This window comes from Lontra canadensis, unplaced genomic scaffold (assembly GCF_010015895.1).
Source record: "Lontra canadensis isolate GAN:19392208 unplaced genomic scaffold, GSC_riverotter_1.0 scaffold35, whole genome shotgun sequence".
In the NCBI taxonomy this organism is placed as follows: Eukaryota; Metazoa; Chordata; class Mammalia; order Carnivora; family Mustelidae; genus Lontra; species Lontra canadensis.
In genome coordinates, this window is record NW_022631029.1 from 7,555,340 (window position 1) to 7,570,440 (window position 15,101).

A 15,101-nucleotide genomic window follows, 5' to 3' on the forward strand; every position below is an offset into this window, starting at 1 on the left:
TCCTTCAGGAGATGCCTTAGCTTCAGATAGGTGCCTCCCCTCTAGGCATACCCTTCCCAAGACACCCTACACCCAGTGACTTAGCAAGTGTACAAATCCAAGTATGTAAAAGTATGTAAATATCAGCCTGATCCAGTATAAGATACTCTGATAGCCACTGTTCATTCTGTTACAGGATTGCAGGGTTCTTGTCTCCCAGAGTCAAAGAATGAATCTCATAGACACAAAAGGATGAATGATAGTTTAAGTGAAGGTGAGAACAGAAAGAAAGTTCTCTAGAGTGAGAGGAGTCCCTTCGTGGTTGCCAAATGATGTAGTTTTGAAATGTTGGTGAGGTCTGGAGCTGATAACCAAGGAAGAATTCTGGAGATGTCTTTGGTGCAAAAAGGTGATTTTATTAAAACTTGGTGACAGGACCCATGGGCAGAGAGCGCTGCACTGGGGTCACGCAGAGTGACCCATTATACACTTTCAAGTTGAGAGGGGATTAGGGATAGCGTAAGCCTCTAATGAATTTTGGAAGGAAGGTTTCCAGGACCTTGAGGGGGCTAGCTATTGTTAGGAAAAGGTCATTTATTACTGTCCAATAAAACCTTAGTAATGAGATCCTTCAGATGTATATCAGTGGGTCATATGCTTGGGGGATGATTGCCAACATGTATCATGCGGTGGGTAGAGATAAAGGAAGTTTCCAAAGGAATTTTTGTATGTTAAAGAAGACTTACAGGCTCCCGGGGGTTGGGCTACAGTTACCTTTTACCCTTAGCAAAGTGTCAACATCTAGGCAGTTGAGTCCCTAGAGGAATGTCACTCTGCCTGTTACAAAAACTTGTCAATGGTCTGTAAGTAGTAAGGAAATTAAGTAATTTTTCTCCTGCCTTCATTTCCCACATCAAATTCCAGTGCTCTCTGCTGGGTTAATGGCAGCTTTACTGGGCCTGCAACACAGTTTAACTTTTGCCTCTGCCCAATTCTGCTTCCTGATCCTTCCCTTTACATATGTTGGTACCTAATAAATACCTTGCTCTCTCAATGCCACCTCAGCATTTGTTTCCAGAGAGTCTGACAAGCAGTAGTAGCACACAATCATTCCTTATCAAAAACAAAACAAAGTTGGGGGGTAACTGGCTTACTCAGAGTCAGAGGAGCATGCAACTCTTGCTCTTGGGGTCGTGAGTTCGAGCCCCATGTTGGGTGTAGAGATTACTTAAATAAAGAAAAAGTTAAAAAAAAATTAAAAAGGAAAAGTACATAGGGACACCTGGTTGACTCAGAAGAGTGTGTGACTCTTGATCTCTGGGTTGTGAGTTCAAGTTCCACGTTGAGTGTAGAGATTACTATAAACAAAGAAACAAACAAACTTTAAAAAAGAAAAAGAACAGAAAACTGTAACTTAAGATTTTAGGTAAACTCCCTCCTTTTTTAAAAGATTTTATTTATTGGGGTGCCTGGGTGGCTCAGTGGTTTAAAGCCGCTGCCTTCTGCTCAGGTGATGATCCCGGGGTCCTGGGATCGAGCCCCGCATAGGGCTCTCTGCTCAGCAGGGAGCCTGCTTACCTTCCTCTCTCTCTGCCTCCCTCTCTGCCTACTTGTGACCTCTGTCGAATAAATAAATAAAATTTTAAAAAAAAGATTTTATTTATTTGTCAGAGAGAGTACAAGCAGGGGAAGCGGCAGGCAGAGGGAGCAGCAGGCTCCCCGCTGAGCAAGGACCCAGATAAAGGACTCAATCCCAGGACCCCAGGATCATGACTTGAGAGGAAGGCAGACACTTAACCAAGTCACCCAGGCGTCCCTGTATGTATGTATGTATGTGTGTATATATATATGTGTGTATGTGTGTGTGTATATATATATATATATATATATATATATACACATACATAAAATCTCCACAGCCACACACTCACACACACCTACACACACACACTTACACAAACCCTTTTTTCATTAATAAAAAGCTATTATATTATTCTGCTTTTTTATTCAGTGGAAGGTGCACTGTCATCCCCATTTCACAAATGAGAAAACTGTCACAGAGAGGTGAAGTTCCTTACCCAAGTTCAAGTTCACACAGCTAGGAAGTCACCAAACTAGGATTCTAACCCTGGGCATCTAGCTCCAGACCTTATAGGCCTATAAGGCTAAAGCCTGTGATTGAAAGCTTTGAGAGGTTTTGAATAGGGAATTGACACATTTCTATACTTTAAAAAGATCTTTCTAGATAATGTATAGAACAGATATAGTAGGATGGGTAGAAGTATGGAGACTAGTTAATTGCTCACATCCAGGCACATATGGTGGTGGTTTGTACTAGAGCAGCAGATGGGGAAAAGTGCCAAATCGGGACAGATCAAGGAGGTATAGCACTTACGGATTGAATGTGGAACTGGAAAGGGAAAGAAGAGTCATAGGAGACTTGTGAATTTTTGGCCTGAGTAAACAGTGTGAGACAGTAGCATTATTGAGCTGGGACACACTTGGGGAATGACCAGTTTGGGGGTAAAATTGAGTTTTGTTTTGGGGACTTCAAATTTGAGTGTTAAGGGGAGCCTGGGTGGCTCAGTGGGTTGGGCCTCTGCATTTGGCTCAGGTCATGATCTCAGGGTCCTGGGATCGAGCCCCGCATCGGGCTCTCTGCTCAGGAGGGATCCTACTTCCCCCTCTCCCTCTGCCTGCCTCTCTGCCTACTTGTGATCTCTCTCTGTCAAATAAATAAATAAAATCTTTAAAAAATTTTTAAAAAATTTTGAGTGTTAATATGACTTCCAAATGGGCATATTGAACAGACAATTGAATATACTGAATGTGGAGTTTAGGGAATTGGGTAGGGCTAGAAAGAAAAATCTGTTAAGTCATCATTGTGTTGGAGGTCCTTGGGCAGAGACTGGATGAGATTACTAGAGAATGAGTGTAGTTAGAGCAGAGGATGAAGAAAGAGTGACTCCATTCTCCTGTGCGGTACTCCTCACAGCGATTTCATACTTATTTCATGATTTCTCTGATGTTTTTCATCTCTTACTAGACCAAAGCTCCAAAACTGTAGGGACTGTGATCTCCTTCCCCCACCATTATATCTAACAACATGGTGCCTGGCCTTCAGCTGGGCTCAAAGAATCAAAGGCGTTTTTAAAAGGTGATTTGGCAATATGAGCATAGCAGTTGACTCACAATTCCATTTCTAGAAATATAACCCCAAACATGTTCAGAGCCATGCAAAAAGAAGTACATCCAAGGGTGTTTATTGTGACATTATCTATAATTGTGAAAAACTGGAGACAGATGACCTGCAAAGGGAGCATGGTCAATCTGTAAATATATACATGTAAATGCATAGAAAGGATCAGACAATGGTAACAACCCCAGATAGGGTAAAGAGAGTTGAAGTGAGTTAATGGGAATATTCACATGTTGCTATCAATACTTTTTGTTAATTTTTTACAACTTTTATACATCAATATATTAGTTGCATAATTAAAATCAATAAAGGTAAAATTTAAAAAAAAAATCAATAAAGGTGAAGGTGAAAGTTGTATGTATAAGATACATATATGTAATATGTGATGGGACAGACTATATTTTCCAAAGATGGCCACACCAACATATATCCCATTCCACATGTTTTTCTTACAATGTGATATGATGTTGGTTTTCCTCTATCAAGGATGGGGCTTCGTTTCATTCCTTTGAACCTGAGAGGACATTTGCAACTGCATGGACCAATAAAATGTGGTAGAAGTAATGCTGTCTGACTTCAAAGGCTAAGGTATAAAAAGAGATACAGCTTCCACCTAGCTCTATTTCTCTTAAGGCACTTGTCCTTGGACCCTATCCTTGGAATGCTATCATGGAAACCAGACCAATGTGGAGAGGCCATGTGTGTATGTATTTTGGCTAACAGCTCCAGCTAGACCCCCAGCTGACAGCCACCAAAACCCACAGAATATATAAGCAAACAATGCTTCCCATGATTCCATCTCCTAGCTTTTGAGTCTTCCAGTTGACATCCCAGACACTGAGGAGCTGAGTAAACCATTTCCACTGTGACCTGTCTCGATTTCTGAACCACAGAGATCATGAGACTTTTAAATATTTCACATGCACACATATTTTGGAAAAAGTATATATATATATATATATATACATATATATATATACACATACACATTTCATTTCTTATTCTTATCACTTAAGAGTATATAAAAAATACCTTTCCTTGTTAATAGATGCCTTAGTACTGCATCATTGCTAATGGTTTTCTTTATTGTATATTTTACTATAATTTAACAAACTCTTACTTTTGGACATTTTGGGTGCTGTAAACGTTCCCTATTTGAATCATGATTCCAAAGCACATATATGTGTACATATTTTTATGATATCCTTAAATATTTTGGCTTCTTTAAAAGATTTTATGTATTTATTTGGCAAAGAGAGACACAGCAAGAGAGGGAAAACAGCAGGGGTTGTGGGAGAAGCAGGTTTGTCGCGGAGCAGGGAGCCCAATGCGGGACTGGATCCGAGGACCCGGGGATCATGACCCAAGCCAAAGGCAGACACTTTATTGACTGAGCCACCCAGGCACCCTATTTTGGCTTAATTCTTAAATCTCTATTTCCTGGACAGAAATTGCCACTGGTTAAAGTATTATTATCAGCCCAATAAATGTTTATGTAATACAGTAATATTGAAAACACGGTTGTGGGCGCCTGGGTGGCTCAGTGGGTTAAGCCTCTGCCTTTGGCTCAGGTCATAATCTCAGGGCGCTGGAATTGAGCCCCACATCGGGCTCTCTGCTCAGCAGGGAGCCTGCTTCCCCCTCTCTCTCTGCCTGCTGCTCTGCCTATTTGTGATCTGTCAAATAAATAAAATCTTTGAAAAAAAAAAAAAGAAAGAAAGAAAACACGGATCTGTGCCCTTAAGAAACTCACCTTTTGGGATGCCCAGGTGGCTCAGTCAGTTAAGCATCAACTCTTGATTTTAGCTCAGATCATGATCACAGGGCTATTAGATTGAGCTTCTGCCCAGGGTAGAGCCTGCTTAGGATTCTCTCTCTCCCTCTCCCTCTGCCCTTCTCTCTCTCTCTTTCTTGCTGTCCCTCTCTAAAACAAACAAGCAAAAACTCACCTTTAGTAGAAGACAGGTGAACAAATATGGATAATACTTGTTCATATTTGTTCATATGTCAAGCACATGGATGTACATATTATATGTACAGATGTACATACACACATATAATATGTACATACATACATAAAATATGTACATCCATGTGCTTGACATATGAACAAATTCTCTATTTTGCAATGCAAATAGTGGTACAGAAAGTTTCCTTTATTTGCTGGAGAGCATTTATTACCAGTAAACCAAAAGGAAAGCTTCTACTTCAGATTTCATTTGCAAAAAATATATGTTAGGTCTTTTACTAGTATCATAATTTAAAGGAATATGTTTTGGCAAAACAAATGAAAGAAGCACATTCATGTTTAGTAGACTTTTACGTTGTTAACATATAAAATTCATAATCCTGCAATTGCTAGTCATTGCTATTGATTTTCACTCCAAATTTATTTGGGCTTTCTAGGATTTGTTTCCTTTTGCAGGAGGAGGGAGGATTTCTAGTATTTGCGCCGTATTTAGGTACATGCTCTTAAACTGTTAGCTGAAAACCATGTATAAGAAATACACGAATACATGCATGAAGCAAGAACTAAATAAGAGCTCGTTACACACAGATATTTTGCGTATCAGTACATACACGACTTGTGTACGGGTGGAAATAGTTTGGGTTATGGAAGACTCGCACAGCCAGGATGCTCCGTTAACATCACCCGCTTCACCCTCGCATTTTCACTTGTGCAGCAGCAACCTGAGGGAGTCTCCGGGTCTTTCTATCCACAACACTTGGCAACAGGTCCTAGAAGTAACTGGCAGTCATAATGACGCATACTTCCTAAACTGCTTCTAGAAACCGTGTAGCAAGGCAAATGTGGAATTGAAGAAACAAAATCACGACTCAATCTTGTACGATGAATGGGAAGCGGGAGACCTGGGTGGGCCAGGCCGCGGAGAGTAAAGGGAAAGCCCCGCCCGGTCTGTGCGGCTGGGGGGCCACCAGGCGGCGGGCTGAGAGTGCAGGCAGAAATTCCCGGCCCGGCGCGGCGACCTACAGCCCCAGTTCTTCCACCAGACAGCGGCCGGGAGACAATGGTCCTTTACTACTCCATGGACGTCAGCATGCTTTCTGTGTGCACTACACTCGAATACAGTGAAGCGAGCGGTCCATCAGAAAAACGCTGGTTAAAATTATCCCGGCGGGCGGTGCCAGCGGGCGAAAGCCGGAAGAGACGCCTTGACCACTCTCCAATAAGCCGGCTCCTCTCCTCCGCCGCCTCCCGCAGCCGTGGGCGCTGGCCGTGCCAGGTCACACTCAGGATCGCAGTGCTGGACTGCAGTGAAGCGCGGGCCGAAGGACGCTATCACCCAGCACCAGCCCGCGACCTCGCCGACCTCGGGTCGACCCCGGGCCGGAAGTGACGCAACTGCACTGAGCACTTCCGGAGCTGCGGAGACGGCTCCGCGGGAGGAAGGAGCGCGGGCCTTGACCGGCGTCGGCCCGTAGTCTCCGCCGCCGCCTCTGCGCCTGTGTCTGAAACGTCTGGCCCGGCCGGACCCGGTCTAGTCCGCCCGGGCTCGGCGGCCGCGGGCTGCGGCTCCCGGTAAGTGTGCGGCGCGGGTCGCGGCCTTGTTTACCCTGGCGGGCCGGGGAGGGGGGGTTGCCTCGCCGCGCGCCTCCCTAGCCCTACCGGGGCTCCGCCTTCATCGCCGCCCGCGAGGTCCCGGTGCCCCCGGGCGCTGGGTCCCGGTCTCAGCGCCCACGCCGCCCGCGGAGGGGCGGCTGAGGGCTACGGCAAGGCGGCGGGCGCCTGGCGTTTCTCGGTTTTTCCTTCTCCTCCCGTCTTCCCAGCTCCCGGAGAGGTCGGAGGCCAGCGCCTCTGACCGACCGGCGCCGGCGCCTCTGGGCCCTCCCCACTGGGCGCTCCGGGGATACGCGCCGCCTCCGGGGCCCCGCACTCTAGTTATCATTCGGAGCCCTCGCAGTGCCACCCGCGCAGTTAGTTAACGCTCGCCTCCGAAGGGTCCCCCTGCGCGTGGGTTCGGTGTCCTCGCGGCTGTCCCTGCGCCTCGGTAGAAACGTGCGGCCCAGGAGCTGCGCCGTCGTCTCGCTGGACGCTGCTGTGCTAGCCGCGGGAGGGACAACCGTGTTGTCGGATGACTTCACCTCTGTACTGATTGTTGCTCTGTCCCGTAGAACTTTCTGCCACAATGGACATATTCTATACTTTTGTTCTTAAGTAGGGTAACCACTAGGTAGGTACACGTGGCTGTTGAGCATTTGACTTATGGCTAATGCGACTGAAAACCCGAATTTTAGGGTTTTGTTTATTTTTTTTTTAAGATTTTATTTATTTATTTGACAGACAGAGATCACAAGTAGGCAAAGAGGCAGGCAGAGAGAGAGAGAGAGGAGGAAACAGGCTCTCTGCTTAGCAGAGAGCCCAATGCGGGGCTTGATCCCAGGACCCTGAGATCATGACCCGAGCCGAAGGCAGAGGACTTAACCCACTGAGCCACCCAGGCGCCCCTTGTTTAGTTTTTAAGTTAAATTTTAATAACCATATGGGGCTAGTGGCTACCGTATTAGACAGGCTAGTATAGTGTAAGGTTTTGAAACTAAGTTATTAGTTCATTTTTTTTAAAAAAGATTTTATTTATTTATTTGACACAGAGAGAGAGATCACAAGTAGGCAGAGAGGCAGGCGGGGGTGGGAGGGGGAGCAGGCTGCCCGCTGAGCGGAGAGCCTGATGCCGGGCTCCATCCCAGGACCCTGAGATCATGACCTGAGCTGAAGGCAGAGGCTCTAACCCACTGAGCCACCCAGGCACCCCTGGTTCATATTTTTAAAGTGCTAAGTAGTTTTCTTCAGAGATGTAGCCTTAGTAAATGACCATTCAGAGCCAAATGTTATGTCTGGAGTAAACATCTTCAGACTCGCCAAAAAGTTTTCTTGTCAACTTTAAACTGAGAGAGAAGTCTTCAGTTTGGATCCTTTAGCCCAGGGAGGGAGGGTGTCACGTCTTCTCAACATGTAACTTTGGTTCTGGGGAAAAGTAATTTATATTACTCCTTTTCTGTCTGGGGTGGAGGGATAATATTTAACATCCAAAGGAAATCAGAGCATTGTCATTAGTTCTTTTAATAAGGCAGTGACATTCAGGCCCCTTCGAACAATGTCAGCACTCTTTTGAGTATAATTAGGGATGTTTAATTTTGAAAAGATTAAAAATTAAGTATTTATTTATTTTTTAAAGATTTTATTTATTTATTGGTCAGAGAGAGAGAGGGAGAGCGAGCGAGCATAGGCAGAGTGGCAGGCAGAGGCAGAGGGAGAAGCAGGCTCCCTGCCGAGCAAGGAGCCCAATGTGGGACTCGATCCCCGGGACGCTGGGATCATGACCTGAGCCGAAGGCAGCCGCTTAACCAACTGAGCCACCCAGGCGTCCCTTAAGTTTTTATTTAAATCTGGACCTAGAACTCCCACCAAGTATGAAATGACTTTCTCTTTTTTGGAGGGTAGTATGAAGTTTTCCCCTGCTTCTTGAGTATTTAGTTAGTGAGAAGCCTTTGGGCAACATCTAAGTTCAAATCCTGGGGAGAAAGCCAGAGAAAGTGGAAACCTTGGTCTTCTGTTTGTTGTGATTCTGGAGGTAGCTTTGTGGATAATATTAGGTTCTCTGGAAGGGTGGTGGGGAGTTATAAATCCCTGTAGCCAGTGGATCTGGTGGAAGTATTAATTCTGGGTGATACCGGTTGCTAGCACTGTGATCCTGGCAAGTTACTTAACCTTTCTGAACTGTGGCTTCCTCGTTTGTTAAGAACGGAATTATAGCCACTTTGTAGGGTTTTGAAGATGAGAATGAGTCAAACCTGAAATTGGCCCTCATTAAATGAGAACAAATATTGGTAGTGAAATACTGTAGATGGGAGCAGTATTTATGAATTTTATTTTCCCAGTAAGCAATATCTTGAATAAAAATACAGGTAAAAGATAAAAGACATTAAGGGGTGCCTGGGTGGCTTAGTAGGTTAAGGCCTCTGCCTTTGGCTGGGGTCATAATCTCAGGGTTCTGGGATCAAGCCCCGTGTGAGTCTCTGCTCAGCAGAGAGCCTGCTTCCCCCTCTCTCTCTGCCTGCCTCTCTGCCTACTTGTGGTCTCTGTCTGTCAAATAAATAAAATCTTAAAAAAAAAAAAAGATTAAAAAAAATTAATTGTTCTTTACTGTTTTAGAAATAATCTTCCATAATCATTGTTTAGACCTTGATTTTCATTTGGTTTATATTTACTTGTCCATGTTTGAAGTATTTTTTCGGAAGTTACAAAGTTTTAGTTTTTTGAGAAATCCTGTAGTATAAAGAAATAGACATAAGATTTCTAATTGAGTGAGCAGGTAGTACTTATTTAGTCTTGCATAGTGAGCTCTGTATCTGAGCAGGTCAGATGACCCTTGAGCATGTCAGAAGAGAGGTGACGAAGGGGGATTAATATTGCCTAGTGGGCATCCTATTGGGGACATTCTTTATTTCAAAATAATTCTTGCATGAGTAAGTGAGATCTGAAATACTGGCAATATTTGTTTTTAGATTATCACCATGGAAGTTACTTTATACTAAAAATTTCATTTTAAGTCAGTTGCAATTTACTTTGTCCACTTCTGTGTAACATTTAGGGTTGAAATTGTGATAGTGACTTAGGGAATCTGAACCATAGGCATAAGGTGGTGGGTTTTCAAACTGAGGGAGGGAATTGGGTATCTATTTACATCACCAGTATTCTAGGTTAAATACTTATTGACTGTTTACTTTGAGCACTTTGTTTTTTAGAAGGCCATGTAACTCTTGTTGTTAATAACTCTTTTCAATATAATGGTATACATGTTTCTGTGGGACTTACAAGAAAATAATTTCATAGTTACTCTGCTCCCTTGCCGCTTATCCTTTTAAATGTCTTCACTTGTTAAAAAATAAATTTGCAAAACCAGGGTACCAACGTCAAAAATATAAATAGAATTTTCTCTTTTCATTTTAGATGGAAATTATATGACAGACTATTTGGGGTGACATCTTGAAAGATCTTCAAGAATTGCAGGTATTTTTAATTTAAAGATTAACTTTCTCCTACGGGAAAAGTACCATAGTTCATTTGTAATTAGGTGATTCTGCCATATAAAACAATTTGTTAAAAGTCAAACTAAAAATATTAGTACTGCTCTCATTAACGTGATTTTTTAAAAAACTGGGCATTTATGGTTAGCATGTCAAACTTAGATTCCCTGATTTTTTTTTTTAAGATTTTTATTTATTTACTTATTTATTTGACAGAGAGAGAGATCTCAAGTAGGCAGAGAGGCAGGCAGGGTGGGGTGCGGAGAGAGATTCCCCACCGAGCAGAGAGCCCAGTGTGGGGCTAGATCCCAGGACCCTGAGACCATGACTCCAGCCGAAGGCAAAGGCCCAACCCTCTGAGCCACCCAGGTGCCCTGATTCAGTGATTGATATATATATATCTATATAGATATCTATATATATCTATATAGATATCTATATAGAGATATAGATATAGATATATAGATATATTTTTTTTTTAAAGACTTTATTTCTTTGACAGGCAGAGTTCACAAGTAGGCAGAGAGGCAGGCAGAGACAGAGAGAGGGGGAAGCAGGCTCCCTGCCGAGTAGAGAGCCTGATGCAGAGTTCATCCCAGGACCCTGAGATCATGACTTGGGCCGAAGGCAGAGGCTCTAACCCACTGAGCCACCCAGGTGCCCCACCGATTCACTGATATTTTTATATTAAAAGGTGGTTCTGTGGTCCTTTACCTATTCACTACATGTTCTTTTTTTTTTTTTCTTAACACATTCATTTTAATGTGTTTTAATTTTTATTTTTTGTCTTAATGATGGTTGATTTTTTTGAGATTTTTTTGAGATTTTTTTTTTCCAGATTTTTTATGTATTTATTTTTTTAGAGAGAGAAAGCTTGCCCAGTGAGACCAGGGGGAGGGGCAGAGGGAGGAGAGATTCTCAGGCAAGACTCCCTGTGGATCTCAGGACCTTGGGATAATGACCTGAACCCAAATCAAGAGTTGGACCAACTGAGCGGTCCAAGCCACCCCCTTGAGAGCTTATCTATTTCAAATAGACTTTATATATACTTTTGTATTTAATCTAGATTTAGTTATGTAAGTTATTTATATACCATCTAATCCAGATGCTCTTGCATTTTAAAGTCTTACGAGTTTTTACATTTAAATCACTATTTAAGGGACGCCTGGTTTAAGATGTCTTGTCTTCAGCTCAGGTCATGATCCCAGAGTCCTGGAATTGAGTCCCAGATCGGGCTCTTTGCTCACTGGGGAACCTGCTTCTCCCTCTGCTGCTGTTCCCCCACTGCTTGTGTGGTTTTCTCTCTCTCTCTCTCTCTCTCACAAATAAAATCTTAAACAAAATAAATTACTGTTTAATATTGTTTCTTGCAGATAATCATTTGAAATAGTACTTTTACAGAAAAGTTAATGGGTATTTGCCAAAATCTTCTCTGTATATTTATAGTTTTCCTTCTCAATTGGATCAATTTCTTTGTGTTGAAATACCCCTTTTAAAGAATCAGAATCCTTTAAAACTGAAAAATCAGTTAACTTTTGCAGACTGGAGGAGGGTGTTGAAGAGCTTTGTGGTTTTTGTTTTCCTTAACTAACCATGCACCTGTTTTCCAGATATCTCAGAGTGATGTCTGTGAAACAGTGGTATTCTTTTCCTAGACATTATAGTAGAAACGAACTGTGTCATTTGTGTACTGTCTGTGTCACTGGTCAGTGGGGCATAACTAACGAAGAGATTTTAAATTTTGGTAATTCAGCCTTAAGATTGCTTCCCTGGTGGGCCTTCAGCTGTGAGATGTGCCTCCAGCTGTGAGATGTGCCTCTTTCTTAAGGACTCCTGCGGGAAGGATAAGTCCTTGGAAATTTGACCCTTTGACATGGAGTAGACAGCCTTCCTGACTCTTTCATTCCAGGCCCTTCATGTGAAGTTACCATTATTAGGTGCTTCTGCTCCTCAAGAAAAGAATTTCCCTTAGATAAGCCTGAGCAGGGAGATGATGGTGATGTTTCCTATATGAGACAAGAGTTGGAATCGGCCATAATGGGGATAGGACCAGGCTATACCGTTTTGATTCTTCAATTGTTACTGTTATAACTTCTCATAGTGAAAGTAAGTAACACTTATTTTTTTCTTTTCCTTCCTTAGAAGACAAAAAACACTAATGCATTTGAGAAAGTGGTAAAGCTTGGGGGGAGGGGAAAAAACTGCTTTCCTGATCTGCAACTTGGCTGGATGCTAAAATGTCTGTGGACATGAATAGCCAGGGGTCTGACAGCAATGAAGAGGACTATGACCCAAATTGTGAGGAGGAAGAAGAGGATGAGGACCCTGGGGACATAGAGGACTATTACGTCGGAGTAGCCAGCGATGTGGAGCAGCAGGGGGCTGATGCCTTTGATCCTGAGGAGTACCAGTTCACCTGCTTGACCTACAAGGAGTCTGAGGGTGCCCTCAATGAACACATGACCAGCTTAGCCTCTGTCCTAAAGGTGAGCAGTGATGTCAATTCCAAGTATAATTCCCCCAGTTAAATCTAAATACAAGCTTTTGCTAACTTATGTGTCCTCCAGATTGACTGAATGAGTGGCGCTGTAGTGAAACCAAATTTAGGACATGTGTTGGATTAGTTGGACCCATTTGATGCTTTACTTTGTTTTCTAAAATATGCATATTTAAGGCCCTCAAATTCCCAAGTTACTAAAAATTAGGAACGATGGAATAGATTCAGGATAGACTGGAAGTACATAGAAGCAGAATTATGTAGATTAACATGGTTTCAGAAAGTGAGTCTTATGAAACTTAATGAGGTAAGATATGATTAGCCTCAGAATCACCATCCTCTATACAACCATGTGTGAGTTTCTGGCAAATGTCTTGAGAAGTACCCAGGATGTGCCTTGAGTCATCAGTGCCCCTGGGCTAATTGAATTCCATTGTTTCATATACTAATGTCTAGTGTTGGAAGAGATTTTAGTTTGTGTTTCCTTGATTGGGAGGTATTTTATGGAAATTTAAAAGAGTTGGTTATTCCAGCAAGAATCTCATTTTTACCACTGAAATTAGCTTGCTTTTCAATCTTGCACCTCAGGCCACTTTTTGTCCTTATCATGTATGTTTTGTGCTATGTAAGACTAGTACCTAGTACACTCACATAAAACTGTGTACAGTAATTATTTTTATGTTCATTTAGACAATTTCCCAGCATGTTTCTTTCTCCTCTAATGTTGGCCATTATGTGAAAGTGGGGACATTTCTCTTATTTCACTGCCCTTCCTTCAAGAACTGCTATATGGATCTTGTTATCTGCCTAAATCGGAGGTCAGGGGAACATTGGCATGATTTCAACCAAATGATTTTCTTGTTGGTATTTAAATGGAAGTAACTAAGGTGTGCCATGTGTGATTTCTATAAAAGCTGCTTTATCTATTAGTTTAGGGATTTTTTTCCCCAGGTGGTCAGCAGAGGCTCACTAATACCTTAGATTTGGATACTCAGAGCTTTATTAGCAGCTAGTGGGAAGTTGAAATCTACAGCTTTTTTTGTGACTCCTTCCTGGAAGGGTTGCAGACTTCTTGTCTTGTGGTCAGTAGAAAACTTTGAAGAATGGAGACCCATCGGAACCTCTGGATTTGGGATTTCTGCCCCATAGCTTTAGTAAAGTTGCTGGGACCTCTGTTTCCAGAGGACATTTCTATGGTGGAAAAAGACATCATATCTCTTCTTCACAATGCACACACCTCTCTGGTCAACTAGTTTCTTTTGCTTTAACCATATTTTTAGGTTATGCACAGTGTTGGTATTTAAAATTAGAAAAGGTATTGTCAGGTGTGTGGCTGTGTGTTGACTAAGTTCATCAGATGTTTCATCTATGCATAAGCATCCTGTTCCCTCTGTGCTACCTTTCCTACCCTTTTGGGTGGGCCCAGATACCTGTCTTCGTTTTTTTTTAATTGTGGTAAACCATACATAACATAAAATTTACCAATTTTACATTTTTCCTTGCTATTAAGCTGATGCAGGGTTAGGCCCCTGGAAAAAGTCTTCTCCCCATAGAAAGCCCTCCCTTTCCTCCCTCCGAGTGCCTTCAGAGTCTAGCTTGTACTTTTCCTGGGTAGCCTCCTTGAGATTCCTGCAACACAGTGGTTGTACCTTCCTTTGTTCTCAGTGCCTGAACATTACAGCTCCTGTATGTACTAGAGCACATCCTGCAGTCTTTGGACCGCTTACGTTGTTTTACCTTTTCGTGTATTTTTGCATGATCTCTCCAACTAGATTGTCACTTCATAGAGGACAGAAACTGCTTTATACCTTTTCTTCCCCATCATTCCTGTCACAGTGTTTCATCCGTAGTAGGTGTTGAATAATTTCTTGGATACTGTAAATTTTGTCAGCTGTTGATGACAGTAGCTGATGCTGTTGGTATGAGCCAGATTCCGTAGTCCCCCTACTGTACATCCTTCTCTGCTGTCAGGAAAAGGCATCATTCTGACCCTCGAAATCATGAAAAGAAGGAGCAAAACAAACTTGGTATAGAGATGAAGAAATAAAAAGAGATAAAAGAAAGTTGAAACACAAGGAAAGGATTAAAGAGAAAATGAGGCAAAGGGGAAAACAGTTCATGAAAATTTAGATCACAGTAGAAGATAGATTTTCCCCCCTCCCTAGGTCTCACTGAGAAGCATGCTAATAACCATTTTCTTTCTGGGGCTGGGGAGCAAGGGTTCTGGCTCTTTTGGTGGCTTGGCTGTGCATAAAGGGACTCAGTGGTGTTTTAAGTAGTTTGGGAATTTGACCGAAGAGGCTAGGCAAAAACAGCTTGGTTAAGACTAGAGAGGGAATCACATACAGTCTTCATTTTTCAGGCTGGCTAAAAACTAAC

The 15,101-nt window shown here is 42.6% G+C and overlaps 2 protein-coding genes across 3 annotated transcripts in view; one reads left to right on the top strand and one right to left on the bottom strand.

Annotated features, from left to right (window-relative positions):
• Positions 1-5,337: 5,337 nt before the first annotated feature.
• On the bottom strand, positions 5,338-9,414 carry LOC116874070 (uncharacterized protein ARIH2OS-like). The gene is given in 5 exon segments (XM_032868494.1): positions 5,338-6,600; positions 6,602-6,705; positions 6,708-6,796; positions 7,131-7,241; positions 9,407-9,414. Coding segments are annotated over 5 exon segments (606 nt in total). The 3' UTR covers positions 5,338-6,306.
• ARIH2 (ariadne RBR E3 ubiquitin protein ligase 2) overlaps positions 6,606-15,101 on the top strand; it is a 49,644-nt gene continuing 41,148 nt past the window's right edge. The window contains exons 1-3 of one of the 2 annotated variants that reach the window (XM_032868003.1): positions 6,606-6,719; positions 10,149-10,208; positions 12,368-12,711. In XM_032868003.1, the coding sequence (XP_032723894.1) occupies positions 12,463-12,711 (249 nt within the window). In that variant the 5' untranslated portion in view covers positions 6,606-6,719; positions 10,149-10,208; positions 12,368-12,462. Of the gene's footprint in view, positions 6,720-10,148; positions 10,209-12,367; positions 12,712-15,101 lie in introns of those variants that run through there. The other variant, XM_032868004.1, reaches the window with a different exon arrangement.